This window comes from Balaenoptera ricei, chromosome 6, assembly GCF_028023285.1.
Source record: "Balaenoptera ricei isolate mBalRic1 chromosome 6, mBalRic1.hap2, whole genome shotgun sequence".
Classification (NCBI taxonomy): Eukaryota; Metazoa; Chordata; class Mammalia; order Artiodactyla; family Balaenopteridae; genus Balaenoptera; species Balaenoptera ricei.
This window is the reverse complement of record NC_082644.1, coordinates 26,302,960-26,326,441: the sequence shown is the minus strand read 5'-3', so window position 1 is coordinate 26,326,441 and position 23,482 is coordinate 26,302,960. Positions and strand designations below refer to the sequence as shown.

The window sequence follows — 23,482 nt, the reverse complement described above, 5'->3', positions numbered from 1 at the left end:
TTTAAAATGGGAATGTGTAACCTACTCCTGTCCATCATTTTATTTTGCAAGTACATAACTTGCCTGGTTTCACAGGTTCACAACTGGAGAGGAATTTTACCTTAGGATAAATGGTACCTTTATTCATGTCTCACCTGTATCTGATTTAGATATTTAGACGAGACTTTGGGCTTTAAAGTTGATGCTGGTATGAGTTAAGATCTGGGGGGGCTGTTAAGATGAAATAATGTATGTTCATGTCAGAAGGACATGAATTTTGAAGGGCCGGGGGTGGAATGCCATGGACTGAATTATGTCCCACAAAATTATGTTGAAGGCTTAACCCCAATTTGGTTGTATTTAGAGATGGGGCCTCTAAGGAAGTATTGAGGCTAAGTGAGGTCATAAGGGTGGGGCCCTGATCCAATAGGAATGGTGCCTCATAAGAGGAAGAGATACCAGAACTCTGTCTCTGCCATATGAACACACAGCAAGAAGCCAGCCATCTACAAGCCAGGAAGAATCCTTACCAGGAACTGAATTGGCTGCACCTGGATCTTAGATTTTCCAGCCCCCAGAACTGTGAGAAAATAAAATTTATGTTGTTTAGGTCACCTAGTGTGTGATACTCTTTTATGGCAGCCCTATCAGTCTAATACAGAGGGTTTCTATCCAGTATAAACTTCCTGATGCTGAATAAGATTTGCAATTTCACAAAAGGCTTTCCCACACTTACACATCCATAGAGTTTCTCACCAGTAGGGATTCTGTGGTGGTAATGATGGTAGAAGCTCTGGCTGAAGCACTCCCTATAGATACTACATTTGTATGGCTTTTTTCCCATGCTGTAACTTCTTTGGTGCTGGCCAAGTTCTGAGTTCAAACAGAAGCCCCTCCCACATTCATCACATCTGTAGGGCTTCTCTCTGAAGTAGATTCTTTGGTGTTGGGTTAGATATAAGCTACAGATAAAGGATTTCCCACACACCTTACACTCATAGGGCTTCTCCCTATGAGTTTGTAAGTTTGCCTATGTGGAACAAGGTATGAGTTCTAATTAAAGGCTATCTATCTCACACTTACCAGATTTTTAAGTTTCTCTCCCAAATGGATGCTCTGGTGCTGAAAGAGATTTGAGATGGATTTAAATCCTTTCTTTTCCTATATTGTTACATCCATAGGGTTTCTCTCCAGTGTGAAATCTCTAATGCTGAAGATTAGAATTTTGACTGAAGCTTTTAAAATATTCAGTACACTTGTAAAGTTTCTCTCCAGTATGAATCCTCTGATACTGAGTAAGTTTTGAGCTTTCAGTGAAGCATTTACTTCCATTATCACACACATAGGGTTTCTCACCAAAATGAATTTTCTGATGTTGCCCAAGTTCATAATTGAATCTGAAGCCTCTGCCATAAATGACACAATTGTGGGTTCTTCTTCCTGAAGTATCACTCTCCTTGTAGGAAAGTCTGAGTTTAGATGGACATTGCTCCTACACTCATCAAATCCCTTGGTTCTTGTTCCTGCAGAATTTGGGGAGGCATGGTCACTTGCCAGAAATACAAGAGAACTCCTCAGGGAGGGTCTTGGAGGAATCTAACCTGAGCCAATGTTACAAGCTTTCCCCAAACCAGGCTCCCAAGGACCATGCCTTAAGACCATCCCCACTACCAAGAAGGAACCATTATCTGAGATTTCTTCTGTCACAAAATAAGATGGTTTGTCTCCATCTTTATTGCAGAATTGCCTGTTTTGATTTAGGTTGTATACATGAATTTTCTCCTATTCAACATTAGTCCACTGAAGGCAGAGCCTATGATGTTTCTGTCCTGAAGTTCTTTCTCATTAGGCAAAGGAGATCTTGCTTTTGGGTGCAATGTGCCTGATACCAAAGTAATTCAGATAAAGTCCAGAGTGGCTCATCAGCCGATTGGCAAGCTAGCACTGTGGCCACATGTAGCTGCCTCTATCCCAGTCTAAGAAAGCAAGCAGGTGATGACACTGGGGTGTTCATTCCAGTCACTTCCCAACTGCTAATCCTGTAACCTCATCATCAAATCACAGACCATGAGCTTCCCCAACAAGGAACAGAAAGCCAAGTGACAGAGAGAATATGGGGGCCCAATCAGCAATACTCTGTCTTCCTCTCAGTCCCTCTGGGGACACTGCATCGTCTCCAAGTTGGATGCCAGGGGTGGGGCTAGCACAGAGACCCTAGCCCCAGAAGTGGTGGAGGGCACTGCTAGAGGGCTGGCAAGGGAGAACTACCCAGGTTAGCCTCCCACAAGCTTTGATATGTTGTATTTCCATCATCACTCTGTTCTAATTTCTCTTACAATTTCTTCTTTGATGTAAGGATTAGTAAAGAGTGTGTTGTTTAATTTCCAATATTTTAAATTTATCTTATTGTTGACTTCTAATACAATTCTCTTAGAGTCATAGAATATACTTTGTATTCTTTAAATCTTTTTAAATTTATTAAGACTTCCTTTATAGACGCCCAATATAGTCTGTCTTGGTGAGCATACCAAATGTACTTGAAAAGAATGTGTATTCTACAGTTGTAGGGTGCAGTGTTCTATAATTATCAACCAGGATAACACAGTTGCTAGTTTTCTTCAGATCATCTATGTCTTTACTAATTTTTTACCTAGTTCTATCAATTACTCGAAGGGGGGCCTTTTTCTCCCTTTAATTCTGACAATTATTTTGAAGCTTTGTTATTTTGAACAGTTATATACACACATAACTCTTATGTCCTCCTGATGAAGTGACTCCTTTATCATTCCGAAATGGTCTTCTTTCCCTTTGTCTTGAAGTTGATTTTACCTGATAGCTGATAGTGAGTGCTATGTTTTCCTTTCCTCATTGGGCATAGTTAATGTAGAGACTTTAAAGTCCTTGTCTGATAATTTCATCCACAGGGTGAATTATGGTATGTAAACTATGTATCAAAAAAAATTAAAATTTAAAAGATGAGTAAGATTCAGAATAGTTGAGGAAAAAGCAGAGGGCTAAGAATCAAGATGAGGTATGTAGGGAGGAAGGGAACACAGATGCCATGAGCAGGAAAGGGAGAAAGCCTATGATATGGGTAGGGTAAAACATCTGGCAGGAGGGAAAGGTAAGCTAGTGGTAGAATAGAGAGCAGAGGTGTTAGAGCATCTTGCGGATGGTTTTGAAAGCAGACAAAAGAACACAGATACTCTACTATAGAGTTGTAGCTCATATGATTTAAAACACTCATGTCTCTTCACTTGGCCATATTTTGTGGTAAGTCCAAAATTCATTTCATGAACAAAATTTCCTACAGAAATAGGTTCTCAAACATTGAGAACAGGTTAAATTTCCAATGACTGAGAAACAGTGGGATGGAATAGTGAAAATCTGTGAATGTTTTTAACCTGTAGAGTCATTGATTTCAATATGAATGTTTGTGGTTTCTTTGCTTTAAAGGTATGACAGTGGGGTAGTCATTAGTTTTAATACACTACAATTTTATCATTAAAATCAGTCAGATGCACACAGACCAAAAATATTAATTAAATTCAAATGATAGGGATAATTGAAATGTCCAGCAATAGATAAATGAATAAACAAAATGTTTCATAGCCATACAATGGAATACTATTCAACCTTAAAGCAGAATGAAATATTACTGATTTGGGCTACAATGCGGATGACTCTTGAAAATATTATGCTAAGTGAAAGAAAACAGACACAAAAAACCACATATTATATGAGTCCATTTATATGAAACATCCAGAAAAACCAAATCTATAAAAATAGATTAGTGGCTGTCAAGAGCTGGGGGAGGGGAGAATGGGGAGTGACGCCTAATGTGTGCAGGGTTTCTTTGGGGTGGGGGTGGGTCTGAAAACATTATGGAATTAGATAGTGGTGAATGTTGCACAACTTTGTGAATATATTAAAATCTACTGAATTGTACTCTTTAAAAGGGCAAATTTTATTGGAAATGAATTATATGTCAATGAAAACTTTTCAAAATATTTAATTCCAGTGATAGGTAAACCCCTAAAAAAGTTGGAAGTCTTATAAGAACGGAGGCTCTGCTATAGGTAACACTGTCTGTAAACCATCAAAGGCTCCTGCACACAGCAGACATTCAAAAAAATTTTTGAGATTAAATAAAAGAGTGCTAATTTCCTACCAGTTAATAGCCTCTAGGTACAACCCCCTTCTATGTCACAACTCTAATGCATATTTCAATTTCTCCTCTTGGGTAAAAGCCCTTAGGAAAAAATGCCTAAATGTCATGATGTACATATAGGTCAGAATATTCTATATAATTCAGAACTGACATATAACAAAGTACCTGAAAATGGAATTTAAAGAACCCTAAAATATATAATTTCTATGCCTCAAATAACAAACATAAAAACAAACAAACCCCTTTGTTCTTTTGTACTTTCAAAGTAAGTTAAGATTGGGTCCATTTATGAAACAGCTATGTTATAAGTGTCTTACATTTGCAGATACCGAAACTTCATCTTAAAAAACAAACCTACTCAGATGCTCGTGCCCTGGAATCAATTTTTCATGAATGAATAAAAGAAAAAAATGTACACTGAGAGATGTTGGTCATAGATAGGATAAGGTTCAGGGTGTGCTAAGGATCCCACAGGCAGTGGCAGAATAGGGACAGGAAAAGCAATGTTCCATTTTGGCCAAGAATGCTTCTCTATTAACATCAGAAATGGTAAAGTGAAACATACAAAAGAAAAGCTCCCCCCCCCCCCCCCCCCGCACCACGGGAACATTCTGAATTGCATGCACTACATAAACATTTTCTCTCAAAGGTATAAAAAATTTGACAACTGAGGGACATACAGCCCTCAACGATATCTGATAACATCAAAACCAATCTTTTTTTTTTTTTTTTTTTAACAAATTATAAGATGGGTTCTTTTTTTTTTTTTTTTTTTTTTTTTAAATTTAATTTAATTTATTTATTTATTTTTGGCTGTGTTGGGTCTTCGTTTCTGTGCGAGGGCTTCCTCTAGTTGCGGCGAGTGGGGGCCGCTCTTCATCGCCGTGCGCGGGCCTCTCAGTATCGCGGCCTCTCTTGTTGCGGAGCACAGGCTCCAGACGCGCAGGCTCAGTAGTTGTGGCTCACGGGCCTAGTTGCTCCGCGGCATGTGGGATCTTCCCAGACCAGGGCTCGAACCCGTGTCCCCTGCATTGGCAGGCAGACTCTCAACCACTGCGCCACCAGGGAAGCCCCAAAACCAATCATTTTTAACTGATACAGTAACAGACAAATATCCACTATATGAGCTCAGTATTAAGATCAAGTTCAGATCTTACAAAAAAATTCTACACTTGTCATATTTTTAGGACAGGCAAAGCAAAATTTAATTAGCCCAACTGACACTATTTTTGGTAATTGATATAATCAGCATAAGCATCCCACTTGGCATCTGTTTAGGTGGTCAGTAAATGTTAACTCCATTTGATTATGTGAAGTTCACAATATGCCTAGTCTCAGGGATTAGAAAATCTTCCCTTCAGGACATACATTCATTCGATTACTATTTATGGCAAATTCCTTCTCAGAATCCTTCAAAACCGAACTTGTTCCAGGTTCAAGTCCACACTCCTCAGCCTGGCTTTCAGGATTCTGGCTGAACTATTTCCATCCAGGCTCAGAGGGGGTGAAAGCAAAGCCTTCAGGGGCAAGGCAAGTAATGAATGAATCAGGCACCTCAGCCGTGGGGTTAAGAGGCACAAGGGGGTGTGACTACACCATGGAGATGCCGTTTGGCTCCAGCTACTTGTCATACACACCAAGAGTGTGGACTCAGGACTTAGGTGTAATCTTCCAATTTTTAAGTGTGGAAAACCCAAATATAAAGCATGGGGTCAGCCAAACTAAATCTACCCATGAATCACCAGCAGACAGCAGATCAGCATCCTCACCTCTAAACAGAGAAAAATGATGTGACGAAAGGCCACTGACTGCTCCAAGCTTCCCATATGATGAGGGACAGCCTGCAGGTCACCTGCTCTCTGAGACGTGCTAGGCTTCCAGCCACATTCCCACAGGAATGCATTCCCTCAGCTCTTCAACTTGCCAAATCTGTCAGGGGCAGCTCAGGCAGCTCCTTCCTTGAAAGCCTTCCTTCACTTTTTTAAGCCTTGGGAATCACTGGGCACATAAGCATGATTGTGTTTTAACTGCGTTGATAACACTTTACTACTTGATGAATGCATAGGTCATGAATGGAGCAGAGGAGTCTGAGAAAAGGCTCCAGGTAAGATGAACCACAACTCCAAGATCAGGGCTAGGTACCAACAAGGCAGCTCCAAGACAAGAAAAGGCAATGGGTCCATCCTGCAAGAGCTAGGAAGAAATTTCAGGACTCACCTCATCCCTGGTTGTCAGGAGCCCTGGGGCCATATTCTTGGTCTGCTGAGTGCTCTTCCTAGAGAAGAGTCAAGTTGCAGAGGCAGAGCTGGGGAAAGAGAAGAGAAGTGAGGGGGTGCTTGGGAGAACTACCCTTCTATCCAGCCTCCCAGTTCAGCAGAGGCAAGAAGGAGGTAAGGAAGGCAGGTTGCAGAGGGCATCAGAGTCATCCACTCTTAACCAGTGTCCTGTAAATAAGGCTCCCAGAGCTGGGCCAGCAGCAGGTTTAGTCCCAATCTCCAGTTGGGAAATGAAGTCCACAGCCCCAGCAGCTGGATGAGACTCTATTAAGTCACTGTGTGGACTCTATTAAGAGGAAAGGGCCTCATAGTGCCCACAGGTGAGCATTCACATTGAGAAATAAAGTGACCTATCATAGTGAAAATAGAAGCTCCCCATCCACATCAGCCCTGAGGCCAAAGGACAAGGCCTAGGAAATACAAAACAGAAAGACCACAGCTCAGGACAGAATGTAGATTTGGGGGACGGGACGGGGGGACTTGAAGCACGGTAGAAACCATAAGCAGGAGAGGGAGAATTGCCTGTTTTTTTGTGACTCTGTTCTGGGGAACAAACAACAAATTGAAAAGGCAATTTATGGAATGAGAGAAAATAGATGCAAACCATGTATCAGATAAAGGGTTAATATCCCGAGTATGGCACCTTCCTCTTCACTTATATACCCAAGATTTGAAATGTGACTTGAAATTTAAGAATGGGCAGTCATAAAATACCCTAGGTCTTCAACAAGTCAATTTCATGACAAAATTTTTAAGAGGAGAGATTGTCCTTAATGCAAATCCACTTAAGAGATAAACCATTCTTCAGATGTCATCTATTAGCCTTGACTGAGTAGTCTGCACAAACGAACTGAAAAACATTTTGGGGACTATGAAGGCCAATTCAAATGAACTGGGTATTAGATGATGTTAGATAATTATTGTGAATATTGTTAGGTAGGATCATGATATTCTGGATATAGAGAAAAACAAGTCATTATTAAGAAATGATGCTGAAGTACTGAGGGTGAACTGACATAATTTGCAATTTTTTTAAAATATGAAGATTTCAACAAGTTAATAGCATAAAAAGAGGGAGGTCTTATGGAATAAAAGGAAGACTTAAGTGACACAGCAATCAAATACAATGTGTGGACCTTGTTTAGACATTTTGGAGGCAATCAAGGAAATATGAACACTGATAAGCTATTAGATGACATTAAAGAATCAATATTAATTTTGTTAGGATTAGGCTAAAAATGGGCTGTGCTAATACTCTCTGCAAATAATTGTGGCTACGCTTAAATTAAAAGTGCAAAATCTACAACTAACATCATATTTAATGCTGAGAAACTAGATGCTATCCACTAAGATCAAAAACAAGGCAAGAATGTCACCTTTCACCACTCCTATTCAACACCGTGCTGGAATTCCAAGCTAATGTAAGAAGATAAGAAAGGGAAATAAAAGGTATACTCATTGGGAAGGAAGAAATAAAACTGTCTTTGTCTGTAGATGACCTGATTGTCTATGCAGAAAATCCCAAAGAATCAACAAGAAATTTCTAGAACAAGTGATATATCAAAGCTGCAGGATACAAGGTTAATATACAAAAATCAACTGCTTTCCTATACCAGCCATGAACACATGGATTTTGAAATCAACAACACAACATTAGCACCCAGAAAAATGAAATACTTAGGTATAAATCTTTTAAAATTTTGTATAAGATCTGTATGAGGAAAACTACAAAACTCTGCTGAAAAAAAATCAAAGATCTAATAAAATGGATAGTCCATATTATGGATACGGAGACCTGATATTGTTAAGATGTCAGTTCTTCCCAACTTGATCTATACATTCAATCCATTAAAATCCCAGCAAGTTACTTTGAAGATATCAACAAACTGGTTCTAAAGTTTATACGGAAAGGCAAGGGCCCAGAAGAGCCAACACAATACTGAAGAACAACAAAGTCAGAAGACTGACCTGACCAGATTTTGCAACTTACTATAAAGCTACAGGAATTAAGAAAGTGTGGTATTGGCAAAAAATAAATTTAAAAAATAGACAAATGGATCAATGGAACAGAATAGAGAGCATAGAAATAGACTCACATAAATAAAGTCAACTGAGCAAGGAAAATTTAATGGAGAAAGGACTATCTTTTCAATAAATGGGCAGTACTGGAACAAGTGAACATACACATACACAGACCTTACACCTTCCTCAAAAATTAACTCAAAATGGATAGCAGGGACTTCCCTGGTGGTGCAGTGGTTAAGAATCCTCCTGCCAATGCAGGAGACACAGGTTCAAGCCCTGGTCTAGGAAGATCCCACATGCCGCGGAGCAACTAAGCCCATGCGCGACAACTACTGAGCCTGCACTCTAGAGCCCGTGAGCCACAACTACTGAGTCTGTGTGCCACAACTACTGAAGCCTGTGTGCCTAGAGCCTGTGCTCCAGAACAAGAGAAGCCACCACCATAAGAAGCCTGCACACTGCAACGAAGACCCAACACAGCCATTAATTAATTACTTAATTGACTGATTTTTTAAAAATGGATAGCAGAGCTAAAGGTAAAATATGAAACTATAAAACTCCTAGAAAATAACATGGGAGAAAATTTAGGTGACCAGGGACTTGGCAGTGTCTCTTCAGATATAACACCAAAAACACAACCAATGAAAGAAAAATATTGATAAGGTGGATTCTGTTAGGATTAAAAGACTTCTGTTCTGCAAAAGATACTGGCAAGAAAATAAAAAGTCAAGTCATAGACTGGAAAAAATACATGAAGGAAAAAAATGACAGAGTGGAAAAGAGAAACAATCATAATCACAGTTAAAAAAACTTGATACACTTCTCAGTAAATGGAAAAGCAAACTAACAGTAAAGAAGAAAAACAGAAGGTTTAAAAAATACTATCAGGCAGTATTGATCAAATTGACATTTATAGAATGCTAAACCCTGCAAGTGTAGAAGGGGCACAAAGAATATTAACAAGGAAAATGAAATTCCAAGGCATATAAAACAAGTCACCAATTTCAAAGGACTGAAACTTAAAAAGAGTATGTTCTTTGCCCAAGATGGAATTAAAGTAGGAATCAGTAAAGCAACACTGGTCTAAAGGAGATATGGATGAAAGAAAAAATTCCATGGGACATTTAGAAATACTTTTAACTGAATGATTCTAATAAACACAACATATCGAAACGTATGACAACTAACCAAATTTGTGATATAGATCTATTACAGGTGTATTGTGTCCCCTATGAAATTCATATGTGAATTCATAACCTCCAGTGCCTTAGAATGTGATTGTATTTTTAGATAGGTCTTCAAAGACATAATTAGGTTAAAATGGCATTATTAGGGTAGGCCCTAATCCAATATAACTGGTGTCCTTATAAGAGGAAATTTGAACACAGACAGGTCCAGAGGGAAGCCCATGTAAACAGGGAGAAGACAGCCAGCTACAAGCCAAAGAAGGGCCTCAGAAGAAACCAACACTGTCAACAGCTTGATCTTTAACTTCTAGCCTCCAGAATTGAGAGAAAATCAATCTCTGTCGTTTAAGCCACCCAGTCTGTGGTGCTTTATTATGGCAATTCTAGCAACAAATACAGCAGCTAAGGCAGTTCTTAAAGGGAAACTTATAGCTTTAAATGAATACACCAGAAAAGTTTTAATTTAAAAAAATAACTCCAGCTCCCACCTTAAGAAGCTAGGAAATGAAAAGGAAAAAAAAGAAGAAAATAATAAAGAGGAAAAAATATCAAAGTAATATAAATGAAACTCCAAAGAAAATTAAAAAGCCAAAGGTCGATTATTTGCAAATATTAAAATTGCTAAACCCCAGGCCTGAAACTATAAAACTCCTAGAAGGAAACATAGGGGAAAAGCTTCATGACATTGGAACAGGCAATAATTTCTTGGATATAACACGAAAAGCACAAGCAACAAAAGCAAAAATAGACAAATGAGACTACATTAAACTTAAAAACTTCTGTGCAGCAAGGGGAACAAACAACAAAGTGAAAAGGCAATTTATGGAATGAGAGAAAATAGATGCAAACCATGTATCAGATAAAGGATTAATATCCCGAATATATAAAGAACTCCAACTCACTAACAAAAAACATATATCCAGACTAAAAAATGGACTAAGGACTTAAATAAACATTTCTCCAAAGAAGAGATACAATGGCCAACAGCATATGAAAAGACGCTAAGCATTACAAATTATCAGGGAAATACAAATCAATACCACAATCAGATAGCACCTCTACCCATTAAAATGGCCATTATTTAAAAAACTAAAAACAACATACACACACAGACAAAATAACAAGTTTTGGCGAGGATGTGGAGAAACTGGAACCCTAGTGCACTGTATAGGCACTGTGGAAAACACTATGAAGGTTCTTTGACTTGAATGGAATTGAATAAGAAATCAGTAACAATAAATTATTTTTAAAAATCCCAAATAGCTGGAAATTAATTAGAGATTGGGCAGAGAAAAACTGGATTATCAAACATAGACAACTGTCTTGATGATTTCCATTATAAAGGAGAAAACAGAGATGAGGTAATAACTGAAGGAAGAAATGATGAGCCTTCTCTGCTCAAAACCCTGCAGTGGGTCCCAATGACCACAAAAAAGGTCCACACCTATTGTCTTGGCACCCACGGTCTACCCCAATAATAGCCTAACCCCCTTTTCCACTTGAGTTTCCATCATTCCTCCTACAAACCTTTCCAGGCAGAAAGGACAACCCCTCATATCCTCACAGTTGGGTGCCAATCAGTGACCCATGAGGAGCAGACAAGGTGCCCGTCCCTCAAAGCACCATCTCAAAACCAGTGGGACAAACAGGATGTACCATGCAAGCCCTGGAGTCCTCATGTATAAGGTGCTCTGGGACTAAAGGGAGCAATAGGAGTAATTCTGCCAGAGAACACTGAGAAGTCTTTGTACTGGAGAAACATCTGAGCTACTTAGATAACAAGAGTGAATTTGTGAAGCATAAAGGCATGAAGGAAGAGATTGGCTCAAGATGGCAGAGTAGAAGGACATGCTCTCACTCCCTCTTGTAAGAGCACCGGAATCACAACTAACTGCTGAACAATCATTGACAGGAAGACACTGGGACTCACCAAAAAAGATACCCCACATCCAAAGACAAGGAGAAGCCACAATGAGACGGTAGGAGAGGAGCAATCACAATAAAAATCAAATCCCATAACTGCTGGGTGGGTGACTCACAAACTGGAGAACACTTATGCCGCAGAAGTCCACGCACTGGAGTGAAGGTTCTGAGCCCCACGTCAGGTTTCCCAAGCTGGAGGTCCAGCAACGGGAGAAGGAATTCCTAGAGAATCAGACTTTGAAGGCTAGCGGGATTTGACTGCAGGACTTCAACAGGACTGGGGAAACAGAAACTCCACTCTTGGAGGGCACACACAAAGGAGTGTGCGCATTGGGACCCAGGGCAAGGAGCAGTGACCCCATAGGAGACTGAACCAGACCTACCTGCTAGTGTTGGAGGGTCTCCTGCAGAGGCGGGCAGTGGCTGTGTCTCACCATGAGGACACGGACACTGGCAGCAGTTCTCGGAAGTACTCCTTGGCATGTGCCCTCCCAGAGTCCGCCATTAGCCCCACCAAAGAGCCCAGGTAGGCTCCAGTGTTGGATCGCCTCAGGCCAAACAACCAACAGGGAGGAAACCCAGCCCCACCCATCAGCAGACAAGTGGATTAAAGTTTTACTGAGCTCTGCCCACCAGAGCAACAACCAGCTCTACCCACCATGGAGTCCCTCCCATCAGGAAACTTTCACAAGCCTCTGAGATAGCCTCATCCACCAGAGGGCAGAGAGCAGAAGCAAGAACTACAATCCTGCAGCCTGTGGGAAAAAAACCACATTCACAGAAAGATAGATAAGATGAAAAGGCAGAGGGCTATGCATCAGATGAAGGAACAAGATAAAACCCCAGAAAAACAACTAAATGAAGTGGAGATAGGCAACCTTCCAGAAAAAGAATTCAGAATAATGAGAGTGAAGAGTTAATTGATATTTATAGGACATTGCACCCAAAAACTGCAGATTACACTTTCTTCTCAAGTTCACACAGATCATTCTCCAGGACAGATCACATCTTGGGTCACAAATCAAGCCTCAGTAAATTTAAGAAAATTGAAATCATATCAAGCATCTTTTCTGACCACAACACTATGAGATCAGAAATCAATTACAGGGAAAAAAACGTAAAAAACACAAACACATGGAGGCTAAACAATACGTTACTAAATAACCAAGAGATCACTGAAGAAATCAAAGAGGAAATCACAAAACACCTAGAGACAAATGACAATGAAAACACGATGATCCAAAACCTATGGGATGCAGCAAAAGAAGTTCTAAGAGGGAAGTCTATAGCTACACAAGCCTACCTCAAGAAACAAGAAAAATCTTAAATAAACAACCTAACCTTACACGTAAAGGAACTAGAGAAAGAAGAATAAACAAAACCCGAAGTTAGTAGAAGGAAAGAAATCATAAACGTCAGAGCAGAAATAAATGAAAAAGAAACAAAGAAAACAATAGCAAAGATCAATAAAACTAAAAGTTGGTTCTTTGAGAAGATAAACAAAATTGATAAACCATTAGCCAGACTCATCAAGAAAAAGAGGGAGAGGACTCAAATCAATTAAATTAGAAATGAAAAAGGAGAAGTTACAACAGACACCACAGAAATACAAAGCATCCTAAGAGGCGACTACAAGCAACTCTATGCCAATAAAATGGACAACCTGGAAGAAATCGACAAATTCTTAGAAAGGTATAACCTTCCAAGACTGAACCAGGAAGAAAGAGAAAATATGAACAGACCAATGACAAGTAATGAAATTGAAACTGTGATTAAAAATCTTCCAACAAACAAAAGCCAAGGACCAGATGGCTTCACAGGTGAATTCTATCAAACATTTAGAGAAGAGCTAACACCCATCCTTCTCAAACTCTTCCAAAAAAATTGCAGAGGAAGGAACATTCCCAAACTCATCCTATGAGGCCACCATCACCCCGATACCAAAATGAGACAAAGACACTACAAAAAAAGAAAATTACAGACCAATATCACTGACGAATATAGATGCAAAAATCCTCAACAAAATACTAGCAAGCAGAATCCAACAACACATTAAAAGGATCATACACCATGATCAAGTGGGATTTATCCCAGGGATGCAAGGATACTTCAATATATGCAAATCAATCAATGTGATACACCATATTAACAAATTGAAGAAGAAAAACCATATGATCATCTCAATAGATTCAGAAAAAGCTTTTGACAAAATTCAACACCCATTTATGATAAAAACTCTCCAGAAAGTGGGCATAGAGGGAACCTACCTCAACATAATAAAGGCCGTATACAACAAACCCACAGCAAACATCATTCTCAATGGTGAAAAACTGAAAGCATTTCCTCTAAGATCAGGAACAAGACAAGGATGCCCACTCTCACCACTATTATTCAACATAGTTTTGGAAGTCCTAGCCACGGCAATCAGAGAAGAAAAAGAAATAAAAGGAATACAAATTGGAAAAGAAGAAGTAAAACTGTCACTGTTTGCAGATGACATGATACTCTACATAGAGAATCCTAAAGATGCCACCAGAAAACTACTAGAGCTCATCAATGAATTTGGTAAAGTTTCAGGATACAAAATTAATGCACAGACATCTCTTGCATTCCTATACACTAATGATGAAAAATCTGAAGGAGAAATTAAGGAAACACTCCCATTTGCCATTGCAACAAAAAGAATAAAATACCTAGGAATAAACCTACCTAGGGAGACAAAAGACCTGTATGCAGAAAACTATAAGACACTGTTGAAAGAAATTAAAGATGATACCAACAGATGGAGAGATATACCATGGTCTTGGATTGGAAGAATCAATACTGTGCAAATAACTATACTACCAAAAACAATCTACAGATTCAATGCAATCCCTATCAAATTACCAACGGCATTTTTTACGGAACTAGAACAAATCATCTTAAAATTTGTATGGAGACACAAAAGACCCCGAATAGCCAAAGCAGTCTTGAAGGAAGAAAATGGAGCTGGAGGAATCAGACTCCCTGACTTCAGACTATACTACAAAGCTACAGTCATCAAGACAATATGGTACTGGCACAAAACCAGAAATATAGATCAATGGAACAGGATAGAAAGCGCAGAGATAAACTCACGCACCTATTGTCAACTAATCTATGAAAAAGGAGGCAAGGATATACAATGGAGAACAGATAGTCTCTTCAATAAGTGGTGCTGGGGAAACTGGACAGCTACATGTAAAAGAATGAAATTAGAACACTCCCTAACACCATACAGAAAAATAAACTCAAAATGGATTAAAGACCTAAATGTAAGACTGGACACTATAAAACTCTTAGAGGAAAACATAGGAAGAACACTCTTTGACATCAATCACAGCAAGATCTTTTTTGATCCACCTCCTAGAGTAATGGAAATAAAAACAAAAATAAACAAATGGGACCTAATGAAACTTAAAAGCTTTTGCAAAGCAAAAGAAACTACAAACAAGACAAAAAGACAACCCTCAGAATGGGAGAAAATATTTGCAAATGAATCAACGGACAAAGGATTAATCTCCAAAACATATAAACAGCTCATGCAGCTCGATATTTAAAAAAACAAATAACCCAATCCAAAAATGGGCAGAAGACCTAAATAGACATTTCTCCAAGGAAGACATACAGATGGCCAAGAAGCACATGAAAAGCTGCTCAACATCACTTCTTATTAGAGAAATGCAAATCAAAACTCCGGTGAGGTATCACCTCACACCAGTCAGAATGGGCATCATCAGAAAATCTACAAACAACAAATGCTGGAGAGGGTGTGGAGAAAAGGGAACCCTCCTGCACTGTTGGTGGGAATGTAAATTGATACAGCCACTACGGAGAACAGTATGGAGGTTCCTTAAAAAACTAAAAATAGAATTACCATATGACCCAGCAATCCCACTACTTGGCATATACCCAGAGAAAACCATAATTCAAAAAGACACATGCATCCATCCCAATGTTCATTGCAGCACTATTTACGATAGCCAGGTCATGGAAGCAACCTAAATGCCCATCGACAGACGAATGGATAAAGAAGATGTGGTACATATATACAATGGAATATTACTCAGCCATAAAAAGGAACGAAATTGAGTCATTTGTAGAGACATGGATGGATCTAGAGACTGTCATACAGAGTGAAGTAAGTCAGAAAGAGAAAAACAAATATCGTATATTAACACATATATGTGGAACCTAGAAAAATGGTACAGATGAACGAGTTTGCAGGGCAGAAATTGAGACACAGATGTAGAGAACAAACGTATGGACACCAAGGGGGGAAAGTGGCGGGGGTGGTGGTGGTGGTGGTGGTATGAATTGGGAGACTGGGATTGACATATATACACTAATATGTTTCAAATGGATAACTACTAAGAACCTGCTGTATAAAAAAATAAATAAAATTCAAAAAATAAAAAAAAGGCATGAAGGAATACAACGGCATGGAATAGAATATATTCCCATGTGACTGTAAGACAGAGTCCAACCAGAGTGAAGAGTAAAGGATAATTCTGAAAAGGTGTGTTGGGGGGGGCAATTCAGAATTGATGATAATCATCACCACAATTCACTTTTCCCTGAGCACTCACTGTGCGCCAGGCACCCTAACCACTTCAGAAGCACAGGCACATTTCCACCTCACAACAACCCTGACATTGCTATCAACCCCATTTTACAGATAAGAAAAAGGGAGGCACACAGAACAGAGGCAATATCCAAGGTCACAGAGTCAATAGGTAGTGGAGCCTAAGAGTCCAACTTCAGAGCCCAAAGGGAGGTTCCTTTTTTAACAGACAAACTAGAACATGGGGAAAGACAAATTATGCTGAGCTAACACAAAGGTGAGGGGAGAGGAGAAAGGGAAGAAGAATTGGCAGGATTTAACAGCTCATCAGATTAGTGGGAAAATCTGTAAAACACAAGGAGGCAAGAAGAACGCTGAGGTCAAGGAGTAAGTGCCCAGAGGTGGACTCCTGCTATTAACAAAGATCAGCAAAGCGAGAGTGGGTATAAAGAAAGGGGAAGGGGGGAATCAGAAGACAGAATTCCAAATAGTTCCCTGTTCATGCCTCTTAATTGGGTTAAGAGAGTAGGATGTAAACTGTAGCAAGGCATTTTGAGACAAATGGGGTAACTGAACACAGGCTGAATATTAGATGACATTAAGGAATTATGGTTAATTTTGTTGGGTGCGCCATTGGGTATAAAGGTTGTTTTCTTTAAAGTCCTTATTCAAAAACGATGCACACTGAAGTATTCACAGGTAAAATACCTGGGATTTGCTGTAAAATACTACAATAGAGAAAACTAAAAGAAAGAGAAGAGCAGAATGTTAACAACTGCTGAAGCTGAGTGAGGGGTACAAAGATGCTCTTTCAGTATTCTCACTACTTTTGGCTGCATTTGTAAAATTTTCATAATAAATTTTAAATGTAATAACTCCATCTCCTTCTATACCCCCAAAAAAGGAAAGGAGAAAAATCTTTATGGGGGTGGGGGTAGGGGTGGGTGGTATGCGGACTTCAAACACTGGTCTGATTCCAGCCTTCTGCTGGTGTCATTAATGTCACCATTAGTGTTAGGGGCTGAGACCAATGATCAGGAGAAAATGAACATATATTTTATCTTTATCAGCATTAGATGTATGAGACAAACGTGAAAAATAGAGCAGCTCCTTTTAAATTTTCATTAAAACTTTGAAAGTTAAAGAAGATCAGCTAGCTCCAAAGTAAAAGTTACTTAATCCTCTACTACACCATTTCGCTCTCTAGAAAATGAGAATTCAACTACCTAATGTGCAAGGTGACCGAGAAAATAAAATATGGCAGTGAATAGAAAGCACACTGCCAACACAGGACTACCGCTAACTAAACAGTACTTTTCACCATAGTTGTTTTGGCAGCACTCTAAGGCCCTGAGAATACAACAGTGTGAATGTATATGGAGAGAAACAATGCAGGACAATGCAGGAGCAACTCCCGAGAAGATGGAAAGCCCTGAATGAGGGCACAGGAATGTGCCCCTTCAAGAACAAGCCTGGCTTCCTGGGAAACCACCTGCAGCTGTGCCCCAAAGGGATTATGACTTTGGCATAAGATATCAAGGACACACCCTCCATTATGACTAAAGACAAGAACACAACAAGGAAGTGGTACCCATCTGAGGCAGGGCTGCCAGGCCCCTAGGAGTTCTCTCCTCCCTAACGGGCAGTCCCCTCTGGATGTGAGGGAGCAGAGTGCTCCAGGGCAAACCTGGTACAACAGAAGTGGTTCTGGCCTCAGGATTCTCTCCCAGCACAGACAGCGGGCTGGAAACCCCCATGCCTGCAGCTGGGGAGCACTTCACTAAAGTAAGGTATCAGAACCAGGTATGGAAGGGAAGGACAATACGAGGGACAGAATTGGGGTATGGGTTTTAGAATAAGCCTTCTCTCAAGTCATGCTGATATCCAGCATGACATTAATCTTCTATGTGCCTATGGGGGTTATTGAACGTTATTGAAATGAACGTCATATTAGCATGTACCAGACACCCGTTTTACCCTTTCCACACTCCCAACAGCCCCAGGAGGTTCAGTACCTTGCTCAAAGTGACTACGAGAAAGAGGCAGACCTGGATTTGAACTCTCCCTATGGAGGGCGGGGCTCCCACAGCAGGCCTGGGATAGGCCCCGAGGGAAAGGCAATGCCCAAAGAGACGCACACTTGAGGTTGCAGATTTGCAGGAGAAAGGATAGGGCTCTCATTCATAAGTGGTGAATCTGCGCGATGAATCCAGGAGACCTCACGGCTACTTCTGTGTATATTTACAATGTTTTCATAATGCAAAATTTAAAATAAAACTTAAGTCTGGACGTCTTACCACCCACTCCTCTCTTCCCTGCCCCGTGGGCTGCACTCCACTTGCTCCACCCCACGCTCCTGGAAGAGCCCCAGCGCCGGAGGAGCCACACAACTTCTGGAGTCGCAGATCTGGGCACAAGGACGCCCCACGCAAACCCGGGGATGTCTGACTCCCACCAGGCCCTTCCAACTCCCCCAGGAGCCTGCGGGCCCCGATGCCGCTGACCCAAGTCGTCCTCCCCACCCCAATCAAGGCAAGTCTGAGTGTTTGCCCCAGGCCAGTCCTTCCCCCAAAATCCGGGACATCGGGGCCAAGCGGCGCCTCCATCACCATGGTTGGCACCACCCAGCCGCGCTCCCCAGTTAAGACCCAGAAAGGATGCCCGAGCCGCGCTCCCCAATTAAGACACAGGAAATATGCCCGAGCTGCGCGCCCCAGCAGTGGAGACGTCTGCTCCGGACGAGGGGTACTTATGTCCCCCAAATCACCTGCACCAGTCCAGACCCCTCCGGGACAGGACGCTGGCTCCCCAGCACCGCCGGACAGCGCGAGACCCGAGACCCCAGCCCACAACCCCTACTAGGCGGACTGCGTCCGACCCCGTCCGGAAAACAATCAAACCTCAAGGAACCCGCGGACAGGGCAGACCAACCCCGCCTGCCCTCGCCAAGTTTTCCCAACCCTCTTTCCCCGGGAGTCAGCGGCCATAGGCTGGCTTGCTCACCACGAGCGTTAAAAGATGGTCACAATGTCCAGAAATACAACAGCGCGAAGCGGAAGTGCGATACCCACAATACCTCTGGGCGGGACTACAATACCCAAAATGCCCCCGGGGCGCGACGCAGCACTATCCAGAAGGCTCCGAAGCTCAAGACCGTGCTCGCCAGATCACTGGTGGGCGCGGGACTACATTACCCACAATGCGCCGGGGCGCGGGCACATTTCCCCACTGGACCCGGTTGTTCAGCTCCAGTACGCCTCACCTCTGCTCCGTTGGAACCCGCGCTGAAGATCCGTAATTACAGCCACTTGGGCTCTGGGAGAAATTGTGGAAAATTAGATAAGTCTAGTAAAGTGACTTTCAGGTACATTAGAAGGGTGGTTCAGATGAGCACTAAAATCTTTATTTTTTAACTTGTGGGGTCCTCTTAGTTTTTAGTCACCTGGATGTGTACTTGTCCTCCATACTGCAGATTCACCCTAGTGTTTTTATATTTAAATAACAGCGCGTAATGAATGAACTTCTAAAATATGCCAAAGGTCCTGGCATTTTTTCTTTTTTAAAGAGGAAATATTCTGAAGTTTATTAAAAATAATAACAATAATTAGAAAAAATGAGGAAAAACTAAGCATGAAGACATTTAAAGCTACAATAACTAAAATTAAAATTATTTTACTAATACAAAAATCGCTGATTAGATGTAACAGACTACGAAGCTTAGAAACATTTCGAAGTATTAATAAACAGGGCTTCCCTGGTGGTGCAGTAGTTAAGAATCTGTCTGCCAATGCAGGGGACACAAGTTCGAACCCTGGTCTGGGAAGATCCCACATGCCACAGAGCAACTAAGCCTGTGTGCCACAACTACTGAACCTGTGCTCTAGGGCCCATGTGCCACAACTACTGAGCCCACGTGCCACAGCTACTGAAGCCCGTGTGCCTAGAGCCCGTGCTCCGCAACAACAGAAGCCACCACAATGAGAAGCCCGTGCACAGCAAAGAAGAGTATCTCCCGCTTGCCACAACTAGAGAAAGCCTGCGTGCAGCAACGAAGACCCAATGCAGCCAAAATAAATAAAATAAATTTATATAAAAAAGTATTAATAGACATACTCTTTTTCTAGGAATTTGACGAAAGTGTTTTCAAATTACTTCCTATTTACTCAAAATGAAGTAATGAGAACCAGATTTAACCTCTTGCCTAAATCAACTTTAAAAAAAAACAAAATATATGAAATGACAGGTTTGAAGACATTGGACATAAGACAATGAAGAGCAATGAACCCTGAGAAATAGGTAAGAAACCAGATGAGACTTTGAACATCACTGGATGGAGAGAAATTTCAGATCACAGGACAGAGAAGGGAAATCCAAGTGGAGGGTCCTCTTCCTCAAGTGTCAGTTGAGTGCCAACCAATGTGCACATGTGCAACCCCCAGGAAAGAAACTGAAAAAGATTAGAGAGAAATACCGTGAGCTCACATAGGGCCAGGAATAGTGCCTGTTCCTGCCAGACAGAGTGGAAACCTTCATAATTCACATGGTGTGGAGTAAAGAATTCTCACAAGAATTTTGCCTCAATGACAGGGGCAAAATTAGGCCTAAATGCCTGATTGAGAGAATCTTTATGTTAAATTTAGGGGAGAAGTATGTCAAATATGTTTCAGAAATCTTAAAAGTCACTTTCATTTTTACATGAATCGTATATGCAGAAATATATATATAAAAAACTTTTGAAACTAGATTCAAGGTTTCCCATAAAATGAGCAGTAAATTTAATAAAATTCACTTAAAGTAACATTTGCATATATTTCAACACCACAAAGTAATTCTAATATATATCTGGATGACTATATTGATGATATTTATCAGAAAATGGTGATAAATAATAAAACCCAGTTTGCTCTATTATTAGCATTTTAATATAAAACTATAATAATCAGTGTGACAGTAATGCAAGTCAGCTGAATGGAGCTAAAGGGAAAGTCAATAAAATGGAAGGGAGAGAGGGAGGAAAATTGAGAAAGATGGAAAGCTTCAGTTTGGAAAGTTTGAGAAAAAATAGTTATTTGGGGAAATTAAGCTAGCTCACAAAACAAATATAAAAAGAGAAATCAGAGATCTAACATGAAATATAAATGATTTTGAAAACCATCTTGTGGTATGGAAAGCCTCTGCATGCATTACACTGAAGCAGAGACCATCAAGAAAAGAATGCCTCAAGACAACAGTGTCAGGACAAGTATGCTCATGCTCATTGGTGGACATCTCTCTCATCTGTCTGGGCTGAAATCCAGCTGAAGTGACTGAGTCTGCTGTTGAGAGAGAAAAGGGACATTTCTGTAAACATTATTGGTGGCTTAAGCTTTGAAACCACAGAAGAAAGCTTGAGGAACTACTATGAGCCATGGGGAAAACTTACAGACTGCGGTAATGAGAGATCCTGCAAGCAAAACTCAAGAGTATTTGGTTTTGTAACTTTTTCATCCATAGCTAAGGTTGATGCTGCCATGGCTGCAAAATCTCATTCAATTGATGGAAGAGTGATTGAGCCAAAATATGCCATAGCCAGAGAGGAATCTGGAAAACCTGGCACTCATGTAACTGAAGAAGCTGTTTGTTGGTGGAACTAAAGAAGATACCAAAGAACATCAGCTTAGAGATTACTGCAAGGACTATGGAAAAGTTGATGTCATTTGAGATAATTACTGATAGGCAGTGTGGAAAGAAAGGAGGCATTGGCAGTCTGGAAAGAAAAGAAGCATTGGGTTTATTACTTTTTTTTTTTTTGGCTGCACTGTGCGGCACATGGGATCCCTGATCAGGGATTGAACCCACATCCCCCGCTTTGAAAGGGCAGAGTCTTAACCACTTGACCACAAGGGAAGTTCTGGGTTTACTACTTTTGATAACCATGATCATGTGGATTAAACTGTACTGCAGCAATACCATACCATCAGTGGTCAGAAGTAAGAAAGGCTTTATCTAGACAAGAAACACAGGAAGTCCAAAGTTCTAGGAGTGGCAGAGGAGACTTTGAGGGATTCGTGCAGAGGCAGTGAATTTGGGGACCAGGATCATGAGGCAAGTTTAGAGTAGGATCTAATGGATATGGAAGAGGACATGGATTTGGGGATAGCTATAATGGGTACGGAGGAAGATCTGGAGGTGGCAATTTTAGAAGTAGCACAGGTTATGAAGGAGGAAGATGAAGATATAATAGTGGAGGATCTGGATCTGGCAGCCGGAGGTGGGTAGTGGGGAGGCTACAGAGGTGATTATGACAACTATGCAGGAAAAAATTATGGAAGTGGAAATTAGAATGTTTTTAGAAATTATAATTAGCAACCTTATATCTATGGTCCAATGAAGAGTGCAAATTTTGGTGGCAGTAGGAACATAAGAGAAACTTACGGTGGAGGAAACTATGGTCCAAGAGGCAGTGGCACAGTAAGGGATATGAGGCAGGAACCAACACTGAACTTCTTCCCATTTGCCATGGGCTTTACTGTGTAACTTGGAGAGGACAAGAGCCCAGAAGTAACAACAGGTTCAGGTTATCAAAATAAGAATGTTTAGAACACTTATTATCTCACACATGCATAAATATAGAATGATATGGTAGAAGACACTACAGCAGCTATGGGGAGCTATTTGTGGATGGACTGGATTATTTAATAGCATTACCAGGAAGGACTGTAAAAAAATGCCTTTGAGATAGTGTCTTTTTGTTTTTTCTTAAACATCTTTATTGGAGTATAATAGCTTTACAATGTTGGGTTAGTTCCTGCTGTATAAAAAAGTGAATAAGCTGTATGTATACATATATCCCCATATCCCCTCCCTCTTGCGCCTCCCTCCCACCCTCCCTATCCCATCCCTCTAGGTGGTAACAAAGCACTAAGCTGGTCTCCCTGTGCTATGCAGCTGCTTCCCACTAGCTACCTGTTTTATATTTGGTAGTGTATATATGTCAGTGCTACTCTCTCACTTCGTCCCAACGTACCCTTCCCACTCTGTGTCCTCAAGTCCATTCTCTATGTCTGTGTTATTATTCTGGTTCTGGCCGTAAATTCATCAGAACCATTTTTTTTCTGGATGCCATATATATGTGTTAGCATACAATATTTGTTTTTCTCTTTCTGGCTTACTTCACTCTGTATGACAGACTCTAGGTCCATCCACCTCTCACAAATAACTCAATTTCATTTCTTTTTTATAGCTAAGTAATATTCCATTGTGTATACGTGCCACATCTTCTTTATGCATTCATCTGTCGATGGACAGTTAGGTTGCTTCCATGTCCTGGCTATTGTAGATAGTGCTGCAGTGAACATTG

The 23,482-nt window shown here is 40.6% G+C and overlaps 1 protein-coding gene and 1 pseudogene across 1 annotated transcript in view; one reads left to right on the top strand and one right to left on the bottom strand.

Annotated features, from left to right (window-relative positions):
• The window catches only part of ZNF169 (zinc finger protein 169), a 34,581-nt gene extending 28,018 nt beyond the window's left edge, over nucleotides 1–6,563 (bottom strand). Inside the window, exon 1 of the mRNA XM_059924351.1 lies at nucleotides 6,368–6,563. Within this exon, the coding sequence (XP_059780334.1) occupies nucleotides 6,368–6,400 (33 nt within the window). The 5' untranslated portion in view covers nucleotides 6,401–6,563. The remainder of the gene's footprint in view (nucleotides 1–6,367) is intronic.
• Nucleotides 6,564–18,800: 12,237 nt separating this feature from the next.
• LOC132367741 (uncharacterized) lies at nucleotides 18,801–22,513 on the top strand (annotated as a pseudogene).
• Nucleotides 22,514–23,482: the final 969 nt, after the last annotated feature.